The following is a 13545-nucleotide window of genomic DNA, read 5'->3' as shown; positions in this document are numbered from 1 at the left end:
CTGTTCTGCAATGTTCTCTGGGCCCTGGAGAGGATGACAGACATGTTCTGTTGAGAGTTGAGCAGTCAACAGTCACTTGTTATTATAGCTGCTGTGCTGGGTTGCACAAGACACACACACACACACACACACACACAATACATGAGGGTATAAAGATAAGAACACACACACAAAGACAAGAAGATAGGAGGAGAACTTTTGGTAACTTCTGGGAGGAAGTAAAAAAGAAGGCCATTCAGAGTGGATGGGGACAGGACAGGTAAGTGGAGATAAATATGTTAACAATACCTTACGTGCATAGAAAGCAGGATGTATCCCTTGTGATATATGATACTGAAGGATGCTGTCTGGGTCCTACATGCATAGGTAAATACACAAACACACACACACATACACACACACACAGAGACAAAGAGACACAAACATAGATACACAGAAGGAGATGCAAATACAGAGATATACACATATAATATACACACAGAGAGATACACACATACATACACAGAGATACACACATAGATACTTACAGAGACACACAGTGAGAAACACATTCACAGAGATATATACACACAGAGAGATACACACAAGAATGATACATACATAGATACACACACACAGATATATTCATACAGAGAGATATATGCACATGCAGATACACACACAGAGATACACACATGTACGCAGAGATGCACACACAGATACACACACACACACAAACACACACACACACACAAACACACACACACACACAAACACACACACACACACACACACGAGAAGGGGGTTATACATCTCCACAGAGGCTCAGTCTCTCTCAGTTGATGAGACCAGTGATTTAAAATAGACACATTTTAACACAACAGGGAGAGTTAGTACACAAGGCTTGGCCCTGCCCTTTCTGAGGTAAATGGGCATGGACACACGAGTCTTGGATTTTGCATGTCTAGAATGGAGGCAGTGCCCTGTGCTGCGAGCCACACTGTCTTGCGAGCTGCACACATGACATATAAAAGAGCCCCATGGGATTCTAAAAGTAGAAGTACTTTTGTGATTATCATTGCTATTAAAGAGGAAATAGCCAGGGTCAACCATTGAGCTGTTGAATGGCTACTTCAGTTAGAAGAGATGACTTAAGAGGATTAATAAGCACATGTTTTGGTCACTACAGAGGCCTGTGAGTCATGTCCCCAGAGCACGAGGCCCAGATCATGGGCTCCTTGAGACCAGCTCATCTGACCTGCATGGCCAGAGCTTCCAAGCTAGAGAAATGTGGAGTCAAATAGCATCTCTACCCTTTCCTCCCTAGGTAAGTCCCTTGTCCTAGCCAACCCTTGGTGTCTTCATCTTCCCATCCAGCTGAGTTGTGATTTGAAGTAACCTACCTACTCTTACTACAGAGTAGACTCCCCACTAAGTGGAGCAAATGCTGCTGAGAAAGAGCTGGTAGCACTAGCCTCTAGCAGCTGTTTGGAAAATGTATGTGGAGGTTGCTCGGATAGACAGTCTGCTCAACTTCTTGATTCTTGAGTAAAACTAAGGACGTGGTCCACCGTGATGGTGCTTGCATCTGCAGAGACAATTCACAATAAGTATGTTTCATTCCATTATATGCAGAGCTGTCTCCAAGAAAATTGGAAGGATGTTAGGATAATTTTATATAAATGAGCCATTCCCGCCTTTGTGCTTATTATCCCTCTCTTCAACCTGCCCTTTGACCCTCAAACTTTGTCCTTTCACCCAACACAGTGAGTCCTTTCTACACTTGTGCCTCATTTTGCTTGGTGTTCGACCCACTGTTCCAGTGTAGCTATGAACATTGTTCTCTGTCTGCATAGCTGGACAGTCACTTCAGTCAGGTAGGTGCCCTGAAAACCGAGGTGTGGAGATTTGTGTGTGCAGAGGCTTACTAACTGTGTGTACTCAGGAGGCCCTATCAGAGAGAAGGGCAACTGGTAGGAGTCAGTACCAGGAGATGCTGTACCTTGATGCAGCCACAGCTGATGCAACAAGGGGCTAATATACCCATTCGAGGTAGCTGCAAATTGTATCAGTAGACTATATACAATACCTAGAAAGGGGATCCCAGCCCTCTTACAGCTAAGGAATGTGTGTCTTCCACTGAGACATCTGGTCAAACTTACAATGGGACAGATCATATACCATGCCTTGCCATGAGGCCTACCCAATCCCTCTACTCTCCCTTATTCAACCTGTCACTCGTATGAGGTATTTCCATCTCCCTCTTGCTGTTGACACTGAGTTTAGAAGCCACAAAGTGCAAAGCCTCCTCTTATGTCACTTCTTAAAATCTCTAGTGAATGTGTATAATGAGACAGAGATGCCTCCTAAACATAAGCTGTGATGGGTGGTGTTCCTATGGCTGAAGTTTCCAACGCTTCAGCACATTTAAATACACTCAAGACTTCTTAGTCTGGTTCCTCATTTTGTTTATAGGAAAGAATATTTCATGAGTAATGATACAATTCTATTCTTACACAATTGCCATTGGGTTTTCATTTCCTTTATTTGCTCAAGTTTCCTTTATAAAGTTTTCTCCTGAAAATATGACAAGCAGCCCTGTAAACTGGAAGGAAAAATCAGGCTGGATGAACAATGTTAAACAAAGAATATTTCCAAATTTCACAAAATAAAGTGGCTTATTTGGGTAAGAAACATGCAAATGTGTCTGTTCCATAATAAATAGGTTTCATGAGTGAAAAAGAACTGTGTAAACAAATGAACAAGACCACATGCTTCTACAAATTGGAGAAATGCAGGTGTGAGAAGTATTAGTATCTAAACGTATGTACTTTTATAACACAGAATATAAATTATGTTATTGTATGAACTATATATACTTACATGCATTTCTATATAAATGCCTCATATATACACACAGGTGAATTGAGGGCATGCACACATGCATATACTTCCTGGTAGGTAGATGGTATCATTTGAAAAAGTGTGCCACTCATTCAGGCACTCTTTGCTGAATGAAGGGTTGAAGCATCCCCAGCTCTGAGTCAGGTCTGGTGGTCCAGCACCTCCTAGGCTTCCAAATTCACTTGCCATACCAGAACTCATAGGCCTCCTAATACCAATATGCCACTTTGGGTCTTAGGACCCTCTACTAGTGAATGGCACGGACTCTGTCAATCCCCCACTGATCCTCTTCAGGGCACTTGCGAACCATCTGACCCACTGTGAGGTGGACCAGATGCCTTAAGAAAGCCTGGCTCTCAAACCTCTATGATTGCCTAGGCCTCTAACCTGACCTTGTTGCAAGCAGGTGTCTGTGAACAGATCAGCCCACTGGATTCACTGATTTTGGCCTTCAGAGTGGTGCTGACGCTCTGATTGACTCATTCACTTGGGAAATAAGATCCTTCATGGATCTGGATTCTGTTTACCTGAACTTGGACCAGCCCTTATATCTCTCAGTGTTCCTAGGATGGTGTTGGATCTCACCTTATAGATACCGAGAATAGTGGCGTGTGATCAGTTCTCTCTCTCTCTCTCTCTCTCTCTCTCTCTCTCTCTCTCTCTCTCTCTCTCTCTCTCTCATTGCTGCATTTACTCTTATCTACCCTTCCCCCAGCCTCACCCATGACAGGCTTCTTGTCACATAAGGTGGTCAGGAATGACCTCCAACTCTAAGGTGTTTGAATACTTGCTTCACAATGGTCATGACCATGGATCTTTGCAATGGATGCCGCCTCATCATTTTCCCAGGCTGGTTTTCACAGGAATGAGAAAACTCTTCCTATTGGGCTCCGAGGATCTTTTCCCACTGTCAACACTGAAAGAGATCACCAGGAATGCAATGGTATAACCCAAAAGGTCCCAGAGAAGACATGGTTGAAAATATACATTATTCTCCATTTATAGCTCATAGTTTCATGGTCTTGATCTTAAGCTTAACATGAGCAGAAAAGGAATTGTCATTTGCATTTTTCTGCCCAGGGTGCACTCATGACCATTAACAGAGAAGCACAGTGACAATATTAAAGTACTTGGAAGCTACTGTTCCAGGGTCACACAGTGGAGGCAGAGGTGAGGTAAGCTATGATATGACCAGACTAAGCAAGTGGTAGACGTGGCTCTGAAGAGAGAGACCTTCCCACAGAGATTCAGCACACACAGGCACCAGGAGCTACATCGTGAGTGACAATGTACTTTCATCTCTTCTTTATGGCAGATATTACCCAGGGACAGCACACTCGACAGTGACAAACACTGAAAGTCATTCTTCTGGAATGTTTTCCTTAGCATGGGTTTATTGTGGGCAATGATGGGCTTCACTGAGACATTTTCATATATGTAGATAATGTATCATATTCATAATTATCCTTTCTTGCCTCCCATTCCCAGTAATGCCCTTCCTCTTCCCAACTACCCGTTTGACTTTCTTCATGTCTCTGTGAGCTCTGTGTGTGTCCATGCATGTGTGTGTGTCTGTCTGTGTCTGTGTTTCATTAGGGCTATTGAAAGCACTTTGGGTGTGTGTGGGTATGTGTGTGTGTATGTGTGTGTGTATGTGTGTGTGCGCACTTTGGGTGTGTGTGTGGTGGGGGGATGTTTTATCACAGGAGCATGTGCACCTTACCAGTAGTTACAGCACTGAAGAAAGTGTCTCTTCCTCCTGCATCAATCACTATCTGCATATACATCCTTACAGAGGGATGGGAACTCATGATCTCCTCCTTCTGTGACAACCGTCGACAGACCCAGTCCTCTGCAGGTATTCTCAACTGCTTGGAGTTTAAGAAAGCAGCAATCATGCATGGGAGTCAACTTTATACACCGCTCCTTCCTCCGGCTCTTACATTGTTTCTATCCCTTCCTCTGCAATGTTCCCTCGGACCTTGGAGGAGGGATGTGTGATAGATGCCCCATTTATGCCTGGGAAGGGAAGTAGTTCCTGAACCTGGACAGGAAGCCATGGAGCTTGGAGGTGACAAAGAATTTTTTCAAGCACTGACTATGCAATACTCAAATATGCACTACTGTCGTCATCCTGGATGTTATTGACAAATGATTAGACCACATGAATCCATGGCTTTTATGATTTTTTAAAAGATTTATTTATTTATTTATTTATTTATTTATTTATTTATTTATTTATTTATATGTATATGAGTACACTGTAGCGGTACAGATGGTTGTGAGCCTTCATGTGGTTGCTGGGAATTGAATTTAGGACCTCGGCTTGCTCTGCTCGCTCCGCTCGCTCCGGCCCAAAGATTTATTTATTATTATACATAATTACACTGCAGCTATCTTCAGGCACACAAGAAGAGGGCATCAGATCTCATTGCTGGTGGTTGTGAGCCACCATGTGGTTGCTGGGATTTGAACTCAGGACCTTCGGAAGAGTGGTCAGTGCTCTTACCCACTGAGCTATCTTGCCAGCCCGGTTTTTATGTTTTTAATAAAATCATTCATATGACAGAGAAGTAGTTTACATATTTATATATAATAATATATATTATTATTTTCCTGCCCCAGGGGCCTATGTATCTATAGGTGGCTCTAATTCTACATGGATCAGAAAAACCATCCTGATTCCCACAGACACTGTCAAAAAGCTGTCCCTGGAGAGGCAAATTCTCTGACCACTTCTCAAGCTGTAAAGAAGATCTCTGGTTGATTCCCTTGTGGAATTTTGTAGAAATATTCTGACTCTTCAAATCAAAGCAGACCTTAGGAAACTAGTTAGACAGTCTCCCTTGCCCATCAGTGAGAGTCCCGTGATACCAGGCCTGCCTCTTTTTTCCTAGTTGCTAACTGAACATGAAAATCCATAGTTGTTTCAAATTCCAAATAGAGGTGGGTTGAGTTAAAGGTGAGCTAATACAGTTCTGGCCTGAGATGCTTGTAAAAGCCAATCTAGCTGCTGCATTGTCTTGTCCCTTCTCACCTTGAAGTGTCCCAAACCCCAAATTGGCCATACGACTATTCCCTGGGGTTTGGAATCTTCGCCATCCTCTTCCACCAATGTTAATACCCATAGCAATGGTAACAGTGGCCCTTTGTTTCTCCATGAGGTGCACAGCCCTGGCTGATGAGAGTTTGCATTGGCTACATTTACTGTAACATATACCTGTGCTCATTGGTTCTGAGCCAGGTTTATTTGAACTCACACTTCTGGAGCCCACGAGCAATTAATTGGTCCTGTTCTTCTGGGCCTGCGGCCAGGCAGCTCACCACAGCATGAGGCATGGTGTAAAGGTCTGCCCACCTTGTGGCTTGGATGCACAAAAGGTAGAGAAGCAGCAGCCATGATCACACAGTCCCTTTCAAAGACTTACTTTCTATAGCCTAAGCCCCATATTTGTCTTCTCTGCTAAAGCAGTGATTCTCAACCTTCCTAACACTGTGACCCTTTAATACAGTCCCTCAGGTTGTGATGACCTCCAACCATACAACTATTTTGTGCTACTTCATAGCTGTAATTTTGCTTCTGTTATGAATCATAAAAGCCTTGTCATTCCCACGAAGCAGTATAATCCCTGACATGGCCATGCTCACAGCAATAATGCACACTTCTCTCTCACCTCTCCTTTTCCTTTGCTTTTATCTTTATTCTTTTCATTCCTTTCCTTTTCTTCTGGCCTTTCTTCTTGTTTTCTCAGTTGGCCTGGTTTGGATTTGACTCTTTTACTTAGTATTTTTTTCTGTTTGAAATCAAATCAAGATCTGATTTTAATTCATGAGAAAGAAACGTATGGCTCTCCCTCTCATCTGTCACCGGGTCTCTTTATCAGCTTTTCTTAATCCCTACAAAGTAGAAAGGCAAATGTCCCCTTTGCCAGCCTGTAAGTCAAGCTTGACAGGGGTAACAGGCCCTTATCCTCTAACATCACAGAACACGAGTCTTCTCACCTTCCCTGAGCAAATGAAGGCCAGCACCAGAGCTGTTTAAAGCCACTAGACATTGACCTACAAGATGCTCAGATGCAGCACCTCATGATGCCGCAGTTTGGGAGTCTGCATGCTAAATTATGGAGCTCTCTTCTTTGCTCTAGACTGGGCTGAAATGATTCCATAAGATGCTGATGGGAAATTACACTTTGACCATCAAAGTCAACCCAGTCGCTTCTGGTTGGTGATAGTCCCATTGGGAAGAACCATCTGCCATTTCAGGGCAGTCCTTTCTTCTCCCTTCCCCTTGGCTCTATGGTGAGGCATGCTGGGAGTAGAGGTCTATGATACTTCCTGTTGTCAAGCAATGGGCAACAGGTATGAGACCAAGGCTGTCAGTTTAATGAGCAGGAGAAGATTGAAATCAACCGATCAGAACAGATCTCAACTGACCATAGGTAGGTATACTGGTTAAGTACTCACTGGGAGTAGCCTTGTCCCTTAGCTCCTTTCCACGATGGCTTCCGTTATCTGTTGCCATGGCATCCTCCACTTCCTGCTTTCTTCGCAGGTAAATGGTTTCAAGGTCACACAGATGACTCCTGGGTCTTTGGGAATGCTTGACTTCTACATATAAGAGATGAATAGCAGAGAGAATGCAAGGATTTGGATTTGCAGCCATTGGGAACTCACGTGTTGGAAAGCAGAAATCCCCAAACACCACATTCAGACAATTCATCCCAGGAAGATGTCTCTGGCCTCTAGAATGTCTGGGGCCTCGGGCCTATCAGATACTGCTTTCAGCTTTTCTCAGACCAAATGTTTCTGTTGCCTTGTTTTTTTGTTGCAGTGGGGCCTTGCCTTAACAGAAGACTTACCTACAAGGACTGCTTGGGCCAAAGAAGGATGCACAGGATCCACCCGGAGCTTTGGTCCCTGGAGGCCCCCCAGGACAAGGAATGGGGAAGAGTGTACCAAGCACTTTCACCAGCTTCTAAGCTCAATGTCTCCTTCCAGATGTCTGTGCACCACTTCTCTCAGGCAGCCCCTCCCACTCCACAGTTTAGCATAAGCCCTATGCATAAAACCCCAGGATCTTTTTTTTTCATTACATTTTTTAATTAGGTATTTTCTTCATTTACATTTCCAATGCTACCCCAAAAGTCCCCCAAACCCTCCCCCCACTTCCCTCCTCCCCCACTCCCCTCCCAACCCACTCCCACTTCTTGGCCCTGGCGTTCCCCTGTAAGAGGTATATAAAGTTTACAAGACCAATGGGCCCCTCTTTCCACTGATGGCTGACTAGGTCATCTTCTGATACATATGCAGCTAGAGACACAAGCTCCAGGGGGTACTGGTTAGTTCATATTATTGTTCCACCTATAGGGTTGCAGACCCCTTTAGTTCCTTGGGTACTTTCTCTAGCTCCTCCATTGGGGGCCCTGTGATCCATCCAATAGCTGACTGTGAGCATCCACTTCTGTGTTTGCCCTAGCATAGCCTCGAAAGAGACAGCTATATCAGGGTCCTTTCAGCAAAATCTTGCTAGTGTATGCAATGGTGTCAACGTTTGGAAGCCGATTAAGGGATGGATCCCTGGGTTTGGCAGTCTCTAGATGGTCCATCCTTTCATCTCAGCTCCAATCTTTGTCTCTGTAACTCCTTCAATGGGTGTTTTGTTCCCAATTCTAAGAAGAAGCAAAATGTCCACACTTTCGTCTTCGTTCTTCTTGAGTTTCATGTGTTTTGCAAATTGTATCTTGTATCTTGGGTATTCTAAGTTTCTGGGCTAATATCCACTTATCAGTGAGTACATACTATGTTAGTTCTTTTGTGATTGGGTTACCTCACTCAGGATGATGCCCTCCAGGTCCATCCATTTGCCTAGGAATTTCATAAATTCATTCTTTTTAATAGCTGAGTAGTACTCCATTGTGTAAATGTATCACATTTTCTGTATCCATTCCTCTGTTGAGGGGCATCTGGGTTCTTTCCAGCTTCTGGCTATTATAAATAAGGCTGCTATGAACATAGTGGAGCATGTGTCCTTCTTACCGGTTGGAACATCTTCTGGATATATGCCCAGGAGAGGTATTGCGGGATCCTCTGGTAGTACTATGTCCAATTTTTTGATGAACCGCCAGATTGATTTCCAGAGTGGTTGTACAAGCTTGCAATTCCACCAACAATGGAGGAGTGTTCCTCTTTCTCCACATCCTCACCAGCATCTGCTGTCACCTGAATTTCTGATCTTAACCATTCTGGCTAGTGTGAGGTGGAATCTCAGGGTTGTTTTGATTTGCATTTCCCTGATGATTAAGGATGCTGAACTTTTTTTCAGGTGCTTCTCAGCCATTCGGTATTCCTCAGGTAAGAATTCTTTGTTTAGCTCTGAGCCCCAATTTTAAAACCCCAGGATCTTAAGCTCTTAGAATCCAAGCCCCTGCAGAGAGCTTCAGCTTTTTAGACTACTGTCACCCTTAAGGATGGAAAGCGATAAACTCATAAACTCACTTGACTTCTCCTTAGTGATGATGCTAGCTTTCCCCCAAATTGTGGATTCCACTGCAATAAGAACATTAGACTCTCTATCCACCGCATGCATCCTGGGAGAGGTTCTTCCAAAGCCCAACACAGAGCAGTGTGCGCTACAAATAACTTATCTGGGGCTGGTGTGGTAGACTCGTGTTACCCAGGGACCCTGGTAACCACGCCTGACAACCTGAGATCTCCTGGAAGTTGTCCTTTGACCTCCATGCCTGCATATCAGGGTATGCCCCACCCCCATCCACAATCAAAAGTCTCTGGAAGAAGACTGACTGAGAAGGTTGTCTGGTCTCCTAGTAACAGGAACATCAGCGTCTTTATCCATTTTATAGGCAGGCAAAGGCAGCAGCATGTCACCTTGACTGGTCTTCACTTAATCTTTCCGTTCATTTGGAGCATGGAGCATCGGACAAGACTGGGCCAAAGAAGAAAAGGTTGGTACTTCCATTTGTACAGCATCTGAGTGAGCACAATAAACTCTGCCTTTGGTCACTTGGCCCTGAAGATCAGCACTGCGGAAAGCGAGGCTATTCTCAAACCCTCTAATGGAGTTAGTAAAACTGATGGGCCCTTCTCCCTTCCCACCAAAAGCACAGTAGCACATTCCATTACAAAACACACATTGGGCAGCTATGGCAATACCCTCGTGAAGCCACTCCTACCGTTTTATTTTTGCATGTCTAGTGGGGTCCCCAGAAGGGATGATACTATTCGTATGTTCATATTGTCTGTCTCCTTGCGTGAGATGATTCGGCTAGTTCTGAACAAGGGGTTGTGAACAGACACGGTGCCTGGCACTCTTGAATCTATAGAGCAGTGTCATTATGGTCACAGCCCACCAAGCTGTTGCTCTGATCTCATTGACTGCCCAGAGCCAAAGGGAGCAAGGGGACAGACCATTGAAAGTCGGTAGATGGCGAATTGCCCGTGACATGAACGAAAACATGAAGTATGCATGGGAAAGCCTCTAACCTCCTGGTGATACCTCCCTGAGGATTTCTCCTGATCTATTCAAAGAGCAAGAAACCACTATGTGCCAGTGCCTAGGAGACGGGGCGTCAAATATCTGACAATGAAAAAAAATCTTGGGAGTTGGGGAGGGGGGAGACCAGGCTAATGATGGACACCTGAACACCACATACGGCATTTGACACTAAATGCTACCTGAAGAAGGTAAGGGGGTCAGCCCTTGAAAAGATGAAGCATATCTGGGGTGCTCCTTGAAGCATACAAGGTTGCAAATAAACTTAAGTATGAAAGTAAATATTTGTTGACCATTCAAAAGTGAATCACGACAAATTGTAAACTATAAATGTTGACAGAGTATAACACATTCCAAAATAATAATGTATATCTAGACTTACTTACTTTTAATTTATGTGTACATATGTTTTTGCCTGCATGTATGAAGTGCACCACATGGGTACCTGGTATGTGCAGAGGCCAGGAGAAATCACTGGATCCCTTGGTACCGGAGTTACAAAATGGTTGTAAGCTACCATGAGGGTGCTGGGAATAGAGTCTCTACAACAGTGGCTCTCAATGTGTGGGTCGAGACCCCCTGAATGGTCACATATCAGATATTTACTTTACGACTCATAACAGTAGCAAAATGACAGTTATAAAGTAGCAATGGAATAATGTTACGGTTGGGGTGACCACAACATGAGGAACTGTATTATAGGGTCGTGGTGTCAGGAAGGTTTAGAACCTGTGGTTTACAAGACCAGTAAGCATTCTTAACCACTGGGAACTATGTCTCCAGCCCCAATACATTTATTAACTGCCTGACATACCTACATGATATTTATCCCATTTTTGCTCCTTCTGTGATAATCACTTTATCATTTTTATTCAGAGACTTGGAGGAAGAATGTCTTTCTTTTAACACTTGTTGTGAGTCTGTGTCTTTATCAATGGCACATCGTCTGCATTTTTAGGATTATTGACAGCTCTGGGGCAAATCGCAGTCAAGTTCCTGTCATTGAGCTGTAGGATCTGGGAGAATTCTACGTGCACCAGCTTTCAACTCTGTTTCCAACCTTGCTTCTCCTCAGCTCTCTCCTAGTGAGGAGACCATCACACAGATCAATATGAAGACAGACCCTCTGCCCCAAATCTCTGTGTTACTATTCCAGGTCTCAACACACGGGGGCAGTGGAAATTGCCCTGGAAGATATGCCAGAATATAACTAGAGATAACATGGAAATGACCAGACCCATAAACTCACATCCCATTATCTCCATACTGAATGGATCCTGAGTTGTGCTCCCGTACAGCAGACGAAGGCCAAGCCAGTGAGGGCAGGCTTCCTTACACCACCTGACATGAGGATTGGTACTGCGGGAAGCCAATGAAGCTGTGACCTTAGCTGCCCCCAGCTAAAGCATCCAGAAGCTTTCTTAAAGGGCAAAGTTTTGCTAAGCCTTCTGGCCCCTTAAGTCCACAGGATCATGGTTTGGGGGGGGGGGTCAGATAGTCCCCTCCCAAATTGCAAACTTCATCAGGAAACCCTCAATTGGCTTCATGATTATTTCTGTTGGGGAAAAAAATCAACTTTTAATAATGCTTTCATCGGGAAAAAAAATCTTCTTGAACTGATTCCAATAATCTCAGTGAATCACCATGAATCCCTCCGTCTCTCCCTGAATATGTTTCTCTCCCCGCCCCTTTTTACTCCCCCATCTCTGTATATTTGTGTGTGTGTGAGTGTAGCACAGCCTAGGAGATAACAGTAACTTTGACTTCATGATTGTCCACAGGAGGCAAGTCTGCACCAGCTACCCCGAGGTTCATAAGAAATACAGGCATCGCCAATAAGCCCAGCAGGGCCTCAAACAGGAACATTAAATGGACATATGAAACTTGGAATTTTGAAACAATTCAGGTGTACTAAACAGAAAAGAATGTGGGAGACTATCATTTTGAAGGGCTAGAACGCAGATAAAAGTGTCTGGGGTGAGTCCGCATGGAAGAAATGGGATGCACAAACCTCAAACGAGGACAGAGGTTCTGTCTACTGTCAGCTCCAGTCCCATCGTGTAGCTGGCTGGGCATGTAGCAAGCGCTAACGTCTGGGGCTTGAATGAAAACAAGGCAGGAAGTAGGGAGAACGGAGGATGGTTTGCCTGGTTTCCCTTTGCCTTTAGTAAACCACAGGTCAGGCTCTTACCCTCCTCACCTGCAAAAGGAGGATTAAAAATAGCACCTCCCTCAGCAAGGTGTGATTCAAGATTATTCGGGTCAGTGGGGAAACCTGGTGCTCGATGATAAATCTGGCTATTACAATGACTGAGCCTTGCCGGGTCTTCAGATGGGAAGCGTGGAGATAAGGTAGACCTCGGGGAATGATTGACAGGAACTCTGCCCAAGGCCCTGAGATGACCGCCTTAAGCATTTACTTCTGTTCGAGAATCAGAAGATCTCAGATTTGACTCACGGGCTGGGATGGGAGGAAGAGGGTGCCCCGTGACGCGGCAGGAAGACCCGTCTTTCAAGCCCCAGCTGGGTGAGTGCGATCAATAACATCCTGTCAGGAACTCTTTGTGGTCTCATGTAAATTTAGGCTACCTGAATAAAAGATAAAAACTGTCATTTCCTTCATCTCCTCTCTCATCCCGGTAGCTGGGATGATTTATCTATTCCTTTGAAAGAACCGAACCAAACCGAAAACAATCGCTTAAGTGTCTGAGGTTATGGACGTCCATGTGAAACATGGGGAGAGTAGGGCAAGATGCCCGGATATTTTTTGGACTGTGGTGGAGAGGAACCATACTGAAAATGGATGTGATTAGCTCAGTGGGAAGGGCAAGACCTCATGAGTACTTTTAAGGTGGCTTATAAGGAAAACAGTGTCGTGGGTTGTTTAATCAACCCTCCACTGCAGGGGCGATAGATGATAGGTGTTTTCCAGTTAGCTGCCACAAAACAGCAGTGAACGAACGGAGAGTCCCACTCTGGACACCACAGCCCCGTGTGCCTGCAGCCAGGCAGTGCAAGGTCCTTCAAAACTCTGAACTCGACTCGGGAGGTTCACAGAAACTTTCGCTTCTCAAAAAAATATTGTTTATTGTTTGTTTATCAAACCCACAATCTTCAGAGATATTCAGGCCCACAAAGGCAATGTGGAAAAG

The 13545-nt window shown here is 44.4% G+C and overlaps 1 protein-coding gene across 5 annotated transcripts in view; it reads right to left on the bottom strand.

Moving 5' to 3' along the window:
• Positions 1-2515: 2515 nt before the first annotated feature.
• The window catches only part of LOC115032114 (uncharacterized), a 50485-nt gene continuing 39455 nt past the window's right edge, over positions 2516-13545 (bottom strand). For 4 of the 5 annotated variants that reach the window (XM_085842855.1, XM_085842854.1, XM_085842857.1 and 1 more), the window contains 3 exons: positions 7348-7491; positions 4607-4751; positions 2516-3799 (listed from right to left, as the gene is read on the bottom strand). In XM_085842855.1, the coding sequence (XP_085698981.1) occupies positions 4648-4751; positions 7348-7491 (248 nt within the window). In that variant the 3' untranslated portion in view covers positions 2516-3799; positions 4607-4647. The remainder of the gene's footprint in view (positions 3800-4606; positions 4752-7347; positions 7492-13545) is intronic. The other variant, XM_085842858.1, reaches the window with a different exon arrangement.

The sequence above is a fragment of the Mus caroli genome, unplaced genomic scaffold (genome assembly GCF_978045245.1).
Source record: "Mus caroli unplaced genomic scaffold, Mus_caroli_1 scaffold_9, whole genome shotgun sequence".
NCBI lineage: Eukaryota > Metazoa > Chordata > Mammalia > Rodentia > Muridae > Mus > Mus caroli.
This window is presented reverse-complemented; position numbering and strand designations above follow the sequence as displayed.